At 36.8% G+C, this 9,786-nt stretch overlaps 1 protein-coding gene across 1 annotated transcript; it reads right to left on the reverse strand.

The window, feature by feature from the left end:
- Positions 1-905: 905 nt before the first annotated feature.
- On the reverse strand, positions 906-4,997 carry LOC102716632 (germin-like protein 5-1). Its single transcript, XM_006643932.3, has 2 exons — positions 4,728-4,997; positions 906-1,612 (listed from the first exon to the last, which is right to left on the reverse strand). Exons 1-2 carry the CDS (start codon positions 4,858-4,860, stop codon positions 1,071-1,073), a joined length of 675 nt encoding a protein of 224 aa, XP_006643995.1. The 5' UTR covers positions 4,861-4,997; the 3' UTR covers positions 906-1,070.
- Between the last annotated feature and the right edge of the window lie 4,789 nt (positions 4,998-9,786).

The following is a 9,786-nucleotide window of genomic DNA, read 5'->3' on the forward strand; positions in this document are numbered from 1 at the left end:
CTCAGAATTCTGTAATGCATCTCATGGATCCTTGGCAAATATCCAAAAAGAAAATATGCAAATAAAGTGTAAGATAAGTGCAAGCTCAGAGTTTCAGAAAACTGACATTTTTTATTACTTCAGGACAATACAGCATAACTGAAAGTACTCTGGAGAATCGGCATATCTCAGTTGCAGGCTTGCAGCACGTCTGAACTTCTAGACTGCTGAAGTTGCAGCCCCAGAAAGCTTAATGAAGCATGTGAGCTTGTATTTGTGAGGAAAGGTATCCTACAATCGATTACTAAGATTAAAAGTGGATTGGTTACTGTAGGTATCATATGAATTTCAGATATTGCTGTTCTTCAGAGAGAAAGAAATCATTTTCAAATGTCAGTCATTTTTACCATCCTCGAAAAGTACCTTTTAGTACAAGAGTTTTTTTATCATTCTTGAAAAAGTATCTTAAGGTATCATCCTTTTTAGTGTAAAAAGTGCGGTACCTTGAGGTACATTATACCTTGAGGTATCAAAAATTTGTATTAAAATTCTTGATACATTGAGGTAATTTTTTAGGATGGTAAAAAAACCCTTAGTATAAATTTGGTACCTCAAGATACCACACTTTTTATACATCGAGATATTTTTTCAAGGATGATAAAAAAGCTCAATAAAAAAACTGTAACTGGAAGTCTGGAAGACACGTTTACTTCAATCATTTCCTGAAGATAATGATTCTGTTGTGATCCCCAAACGTTCCAGTGTTGTAGGAGCAGTAGACAGCCATAAAGTTAATCAAATATGCAATGATCGAATCAAGCTGAGCTGGAGTAAACAGAAGAAAAAAAAAAGTAGACATTTCATATGGTTTACACATAAATTCTTCCTCATCGTGATTCCAGCCAAAATGATTGAAGTAATCAAGATTAACAAATCATTCTTCTTATTACAAGAAACTTCTGTAGCTAGTACATTTTACACGCACAATGTTATCAAGTCACAGGCAAATTTAATCCAAATTTGAATATAAGTTTGAAATTTTTAGTCTCCCCATCCATAATTTTCATACGTATCGACCGGTCGACGGTCGTCTAGGCCTTCTTGGGCGCGAACTTGGCCTTGATCTTGTCCACCTCCTCGCCGTCGATCTGGAAGGCCTTGGCGAGCACGTCGTCGGGCACCGCCGGCGAGGCGCCGAAGAGCGTCACGGCGATGGACTGCGTGCCGGGGAGCTGGCTGTTGAAGGCGGAGATGACGGCGGCGGGCTTGTCGCCGTTGTTCTTCTGGAAGTGCACGAGGCCGCGCGGGAAGGCGAAGACGTCGCCGGCGGAGACGGTCTTGGCGAAGAGCTTGTTGGCGGTGGTGATGAAGCCGACGTCGAGGTCGCCGTAGAGGACGAAGATGAGCTCGGTGGCGCGCGGGTGGGTGTGCGGCGGGTTGAGCCCGCCGGGCGCGTAGTCGATGCGGGAGAGGGAGACGCCGAGGGTGTTGAGGCCCGGGACCTTCTCGACGTTGGCGCCGGTGACGACGGAGCCCGAGGTGGTGTTGGTGGCGCCGGGCTTCGCGAGCACGCCGGAGAAGAAGTCGTCCGCCGTCGCGTTCGCCTTGCACGGGAACCCGTTCACCTTCACCTCTGTCCACAAACACCAAGGTTACCTCAGTTAGGCCTTGTTTAGTTTTAAAAAAAAATTCTCAAAAACATCACATCAAACTTTTGGATATTTAAATAGAGCATTAAACATAGATGAATCAAAAAACTAATTGCATACTTATGGAAGAAATCTTGAGACGAATCTTTTAAATCTAATTAGGATATAATTAGTCATAAGTGCTACAGTAACCAACATGTGCTAATGATGGATTAGTTAGGCTCAAAAAATTCGTCTCGCGGTTTCCAGTCGAAATCTAAAATTTGTTTTTTTCATTCATGTCCGAAAACCCTTCCGATATCCGGTCAAACGTTCGATGTCTTGTTTTTACCCAAAAATTTTGACAACTAAACACCACCTTACTATGGCCGCGTTCGCCCTTGCCTACGTTAAGTTAACTTCCCTCGTTTTCCGTGTGCACCTTTTCCAAACTACTAAACGGTGTATTTTTTTAAAAAAAATTTATAGGAAAGTTGTTTTAAAAATCATATTAATTTATTTTATATTTTTTAATAATTAATAATTAATTAATCATGTACTAATCTATTACTCCATTTTCCGTGCCAGCTCATAAGCTAACTTATCCCTCCGTCCGAACGGGGCTAGCTTAAGTTACTGCGGTCTCGTTTTATAATGTAAGATGTTTGATTTTTTTTTGTTATAACATCTTATTCAAAAATTTAGGACAAATATAAAAAATGACAAGTCGCGTTTAAAATTTCACAAGCAAAATAAATTATATTTCCATAATTTTTTAATAAGACATGTAGTCAAACATTATGAGAAAAAAATCAAACATCTTACATTATAAAACAGAGAGATAAAATTTTAAATGTAAATTTTACCAATATATTTTCTAGCTTAAAAATTTAGTATCCTGTTATTTTATAACCCAAGTTACTAAAATTTTAAATGTGAATTTTAATATATATATATATATATATATAGAGAGAGAGAGAGAGAGAGATAATTTATCAAAAATAATAAAATTGACCGACCGAAAATACCCAAAACTCATGCATTCTAAATGGTTCTGTCTATATCCACAGATTACCGCTAGCTTTCCGGGCCAATAAAAACCGATGAAATCAAAATAAATTTTACTGGAAATATGAATGCCGGTTCGATTTCTTTTAAATTTGACAGGTTTAATTAACAAGCGGTTTAGTTGGCTCGTCCTAATTCGATAAAGCTAGTACATGTGGTATTGGTACCGTGAGCTCAAAATACTAAATTTTTACATTGAAAAAATATGACACCTCAAAATAATTTTTCAAAAATGCTAAAAAAGCTCATTAAATAAATGTTTTATCAGACATATTTTTGCCATGTGGGTGTATACATTTTCTTGGTGCGCGTAGGAGTGATAATAGGTCCAACCATTTGCCTACAAAATTTAAGGACCATGTTCAAAACGGATCGAAAATAAAATTGTACAGAGTTTTGTGGCTAATTTTTTTTACAAATTAAATAGAGTAGTGAAAGAACCCATGGGCCTTAGCGCATTCCCACCCGTGGTGTTATCTGGAGTAACAAAGCGGGGAGAGTGGCCGCGAGTAAAAATGCAATGCAGCGCAGCTATGCAGGGGGGTTAGAAATATGCAGTTGTGCTTGTGCACATGGTCTGTACAGCTCCGTGTTCAGTAGAGGCAGGATGCAGTGACGCCTTTAGCAGAATGCACTAACAAGTTGGCAGATTATGGATGGACTGATGGCTTGTCCTAATATGCTCTTGCTGTAATAGCTAGCTGCTAGTTTCTGGATGTACATGGTGCACCGGCAGACGACATGAATCTTGTGTCCAATTGACCGGTTGTTCACACTTCACGGAATTATAAAAGGACGGGAAAGAGTAATGCATAATCGGGGTAATGCACCGCGTTTAAAATTTGGTGTGGAATATGCCTAACTTCTCGTTTACATGTCTCGACTAGTCACAGCCATATCGTATTTCAACTATACATGTTTTCTTATAGTCATCTTTTCGCTTCTATTTATCCCTATAAGCCATAATTTAATTTTTTAGCAGATTTTGAGGTTTTTTTAATCATATTTTATTTTTCAGTTTTACCTTTTATATCGCTAAAAATACATATATAAAATTTTTTATTTATAAATTACCTTTTATTAGCAAAAATGTCATTTGTCATTTTTTTCTGAATAAACCAAACAATTACCCTCTTAATCTCTATGAGAATTCTTAGAAATCATTATATTTTGATAATTTGAAAAGAAAACCTATCAAAAAACTGAAATGAAATTAGTACTACACTTGTACCACATATCCAACCATGAATATTACGAATTCGCGATGGTTCCAGCGATAGCTACGAAACGTGAACTATATCCTACGCCAGACATGACAAAAAGTACGTAGAACTAGTTGTACACCATAATCCGTACGCACTCAATATGAAACTGGCACGGACATTCTACCTCTCGATTAGCGAATCAAAGCTTACACTTACTTTTCAAATAACAAAATTTCAATATTTTTAGAAACTGCTAGTTAAACCCTAAGTAGCATTTCCAGTTTAATCTGAAGTTGTTAACCCTCGGCTGCCTTCTCCCATGCAGCCAAGCACATGAGAATTTGATTGTGACATGTGACTACCTGTGCGATATTTAAATTTTTTTCAAATGTTTCAAATGTAAATACAGTCCCAAAAACGTGAAGTGGTGGAATAGTACACGCGCATCATGACCCGGACATAGACAAATCATACGAACAGCTAGCAAATATCGAGCCTCTTTATTTCGGTACGAGAGAAGCTACTCATTAACAATTAAAAAATAATTTATAAATACTTTTTTTTAGATTTGAGAGCAAATGATGGATATGAAACATAATTTATAAATAAAACTTTATATGTAAAAAATAAAATACGATAAAAAACACTCCAAAATCAGTCCTAAATATAAACTTAATAATTTGAGCAATTTTAAAGCTCTTGAGAAGATACCAAAATTTCAGTGATATCTCTTAGTACCTACTGAAAGACTAAAATTACTCTAATAATTTAGATTTATCTTATAAACATAAGCACGAATGAAATGATACTCAAGAGGAAGCTGCTGGACTGAGGCAGGCCTACATACCGGAGTTGAGGTCGGCGACGCAGACGTCCTGGAGATAGTCCGGGTCGCCGGCGAGCGACGGCGCGGTGGCGAGGACGAGCACCGCCGCCGCCACTCCGACGAACAGAGACGACCACCGAGCTGGCCCAGCCATCGTCTTGCTCGCTCTCGCTCTCTCTCTCTCTCTCTCTCTCTCCCTCCCCTCCGGCCTCTGCCTCTGTTGATGTGTTGACCACTTGACCTTGAGCAAACCGGAGACCGGAGAGGAAGACGCCGGCGGCACTTATAGCCGGCGAGCGAGCGGTGAGACGAGGAGAAAACGGGAGTGATTGATCAGGTGAGCGGGTGAGTGTGTGGGTCAAGGTCTCAAGGAGGCTGACTGGCTGCCTAGCTGCTGTGTGTGTGTGTGTCCGTGCATGTGTGCTTTGTAAGTACTTTCGTGTCAAGCAAAGTGGGTAGATTTAGGGTTGGTGATTGGTCGCTGGGCAGCTGATTGATTGCTTAATCAGCAGGAATATTAACTGCATGACAAATGGAGTTTAAAAGAATTGTATCAACTCCTGTCATTGTGTAAAATAGTTATGGTACTGTGATTTTACACTAAGAAATTTGGTATATTCAGAAGATAATGAGTTATTGAAGATGGTAAATTTTATGCTAGAAAATATCAAGAATATTATAAAATTAACCATAAAATATTTTATAGTAGAAAATATTGAGAAAAATTTTAAATTACCTATAAATTTCTTGATATTTTATAGTAGAAAATATTGAGAATATCTAAAAGTTAAGGCTAAAAATAAACTTTAGTGAAAAAACTCTAAAATCAACTCCAAATTTTAGATTATAAATTCAAATCTTGGTTTTTAAGCCTAAGTAGTAGTGAAAAGATAGGGTTGCAAAAGAAGATTGATATCCAGGAAATTTATGAAAAATTGAAGAGATTGAAATGTTCCCTGTGAAAATCATGTAAGATTTGTGTATTTCGAAAGAGCTCTTAGATATGTATGTTTATACCGTCTCAACATATGTAATTTCGCATGGTAATTGTCATCCTGACATTCTGCTATGCTTCGTGATCAGAATGACCCGTTGCACTGCTGGGAACAGAGGATACCACTAAACTAAACGCCAACTTATCCTTAGTTCCTTTCTCGTCCTTTTTACGTACGCTTTTCGAACGGCTAAACGATATATTTTTATATAAAAAATAATATAAAATTCATCATCCTATATTTTAAAGTAGATATTCAACTTTATAGTTGTTGATTCCATCTTTACAATCTTAAATAGCTATCATAAAATCAGTAAATCTTTCATCTTATGTTTTTCTCATCAATAAAAAAATGCAGCCTAACTAGCCTTGTCTGAGTGGGCTATGGAACTGAGTTCTCTCCTCTTTAATCTTTATGGAAAGCCACGGTTTCCTACCTTGGTAGAGCAGAGGCACCCGTGGTGTAGAAAGAGGTAGGCAACGCCATCTCTAGTTTCCACTTCACCTGAATGGTTGGAGAGAAATGGCTCTCCATGAACACACGGTTAGCTCACATGTCACTCCCATCTTTCTTTCTTTCTTTCTGTCTCTGTCCTCCTCCTGACGCTTAATGCATATGCTCCTACTGGAAAATGCTTGCGTTTTTCCTGTTGAAAGATGAGGCCTATCCGAGCTAACTGAAGTGCACCACAGTCCCTACCGGTTTGCATTGACACGCATGGTTGCGTGCATGTTTTAATTGGCCAAGACATCTCAAGTTTATCACTTTCATTGTCTAAGTACTCCATCTATTCCTAGATATTTGACGCCGTTGATTTTTTATACATGTTTTACTATTCGTTTTATTTAAAAATTTATATCAAATATGTAAAGCTATATATATGCATAAAAGTATATTTAATAATAAATGAAATGATATAAAAATAATTAATAATTATGTAAATTTTTTGAATAAGACGAATGATCAAACATATATAAAAAAGTCAACGGCGTTAAACATTTTGTAACGGGTCACGGGTGTAGTATTTCACATGACACACGTGCTTCAATCTTCATCAAGTTTACACGCAAAAAGGAAGAAACAGGACTCTGTTTTTCTCTGCAAGGGAGCAGCACTAGGATTATCTCTCTTTTTTTCAATTACATGGAAGATGTATGCACACACAATTACACATGTACACCACATACTCACTGATGCATCTATTTTTTTATAATGGATTTGTTTTAAAATCCAGCCTTAACTTCATAAAAGCTACAACCATATCTGCGTATGCATCATAACATGTTAGAGAGACGGAGGTGAGAACAAATTCCCTACCTCACTGCATTTATGTTAAAAGCGTGTAAGTAATATTCCTCGTTGCTTCAACAGAATCATCTTAGTTTTGCAACCCCATCTTTTTACTTCTGTTTGTACTTGTAAGATAAAATTTAATTTTTTAACCTTTAATTTGAGATATATTTTGGGGTATTTTATCATAGTTTATTTTTTAGCCTGTCTTTTAGATCGCTAAAAACACGTATATAAAAGTTTTATTCATAAATTATTTTTCACTTGCAATTATATTCTTTGGTATTTTCCGTGAATAAATCAAACGATTGCCCATCTGGTTGCATTTGAAAGAAAGAGCACTAATGGTATATAGTGTAAACGAAGAAAAGCAAGAGGTTCCACCAATTTTTAGTTCATTTTTGTGGTCCAATCAGCGCAAACTAATCTTCTGGCACAGAAGTGAATATGAGCAAACAAGTAGATCTCTGAGACCTAACACGAAAACGAAAGGGCAAGCTTTAATGTTTATGGAAGAAAAGCAAACTAGACGCTAGATTGGACATCAAGATAACAACACAACATCCTACCTACTTGAAAGAAGAAAAAAAATTCTCTCTTAACCTACCATTCTTGATTGATGCAAGTCTCCCCAATGCAATGACTGATGGCCCTAGAACAGGACAATGAATGAGCCAGCCAAATTACACTTTGGGTTGGGTTAGGATGATTGATTTGTTCAGTTGTTTGCGTGGAACATCATCGGCCTCTGGTCATTTCATTAGTTACAGATTCAATCTGTCACACTGATGTGATGTGTTTCATAACTGTACTAATGAAATGTGATGCGATGTGTTTCACACTAATGACTACACCTTATTTCCAAGAGAGAAAAGATGTAAAAAGTTAAAAAAAAATCTAATGACTTTCTTGTTTTTCGTCCAAACCAGCCCAGATTGGGTTTATTCTAGTTGTATCCTAGCCCAGCCCAGCCCAACCCAGAATAAATGCCATAGGGCACCAACAATCAACTTGCTAGCTAACATTGGAACGAACATGGCTGTTTATTTTTTATAATTTGTATGCCAGCTCAGTTGCTCAACTAGGGCCCTTTTTACAGGGTTAATTAGATACATGCCATTATAAATTTACTAGTTTTAAAATATACCATTACTATTTGACTAATTGTAAGGATGCCATTATAATTTCAGAACTATTCGAAATATGCCATTCCATACCATTTCGGTGTTTTTTTTAAAAAAATGGACCATATTGCCCCTCCGCTGTTCACTGCGCTCTTGGTTGTGCAAAGGGTAATTTGGTCCAAAAATGGCATATGTGAAATAGTTCTAAAATTATAATGGCATTCTTATAATTAGTCGAATAGTAATGACATATTTTAAAACTAGCAAATTTATAATGGCATGAATCTAATTAAGCCTTTTTTATAAGCCAAAATTTGAATTTACAACCTAAAATTTAGAGCTAACTTTTTTATCGTAGCTTATTTTTCAGCATTCACTTTTAGATCGCTAAAAACATGTATATAAAAATTTTATTCACAAACTAATTTTTTGTTTGCAAATATGTCATATGACTTTTTAGGTGAAAAAAATCTGATAACTTTCTTGTTTTTGGTCCAAACCAGCCCAAATTGGGTTTATTCTAGTTGTATCCTGCCCCAGCCCAGCCAAGCCCAGCCCAGAAGAAATGCCATAGCACACCAACAATCAACTTGCTCGGTAACATTGGAGTGAACATTGCTGTCGAAATGACTGTAAAAGCATTAAGATCTAGCCAAGAACATTACCTGCTCTTGAGCTGAGGGCATGGAATTGTCTTCACTTTGGTCCATAGGGTCAGTACTTACAACAGTTTCAGGTCCAGCAGCATAGGTGTCCTTCATATCCGACATGATGCTAAAAGCAAGAAGTACTGCTTTCAATCAAATTCAAATGATAAAAGATGTCAATAGCATAAAAGAAAGTAAGAAAGGAATGAGTTGAGAATAATAAAGATAAAGAACACATAACCCTAGTGCACACACACCAATTTAGGAGTGGCTTAGAAAACTACAATTTCTTCGAGCAATATTTTACAAACATATTTTCATGAAAACCAAGTTTCTACATCTCATCTATTCCTGGCATTTTGAAAACCTTTGCTCTGGAAATTTATTCCTTGGGTGTCATGATACTCTAGGGTAGCATGTAATCCCTGAGTATTATGATTGATGCTAATGCTCGAGAAAAATGACGTTCGATGGTAGAGGCACAAATTCAGGCTGCGTTTTTTCAGACCGATTATTTATCGTTTTCTGTGTACACGCTTACCCGCTAAACGGTGTATTTTAGAAAAAAAATATATATAGAAATTTCTCATCTCATCAGATAATCTTTCATCTTTCATTCACCAAAAGAGCACAATCTCAACCCATCATATTTGACACAATTTGTCCATAGCTTCTTGCGCCATAATGATAAATGGAGAAATGCAATAGATGAGGTTCATTTAGTTTGTAGCCCTGGCTGGCCTGGCCCAAAGAAAATTCATAAGACAAGGCTCCTATCAGCAGCTCATCAATTAAAAACTTGAGTAAAATACATGAGCGGTTATTAAACTTGAGAACGAGTGTTACTTATGTACATAAACTTGAAAAATGAATATCTTCATCCATAATCTTGGTTTAATGATTCGTAGTGGGTCCAAACCTCATTTGCCTAGGCTGACTCCCGACGTGACAATTCACGTAGGCAAAATATTTGTAATTTACCCCTTACACAATAAAGAATGCTGGAATAATTATAATTTAATCC

This window comes from Oryza brachyantha, chromosome 1, assembly GCF_000231095.2.
Source record: "Oryza brachyantha chromosome 1, ObraRS2, whole genome shotgun sequence".
Taxonomy (NCBI): domain Eukaryota; kingdom Viridiplantae; phylum Streptophyta; class Magnoliopsida; order Poales; family Poaceae; genus Oryza; species Oryza brachyantha.

Coding starts and splice junctions, on each gene's coding strand:
- LOC102716632 (XM_006643932.3), bottom strand. CDS start 4,860: ATGGCTGGGCCAGCTCGGTGGTCGTCTCTGTTCGTCGGAGTGGCGGCG. Junction 1,613..4,727: donor CGTCGCCGACCTCAACTCCG/GTATGTAGGCCT, acceptor GTTTGTGGACAG/AGGTGAAGGTGAACGGGTTC.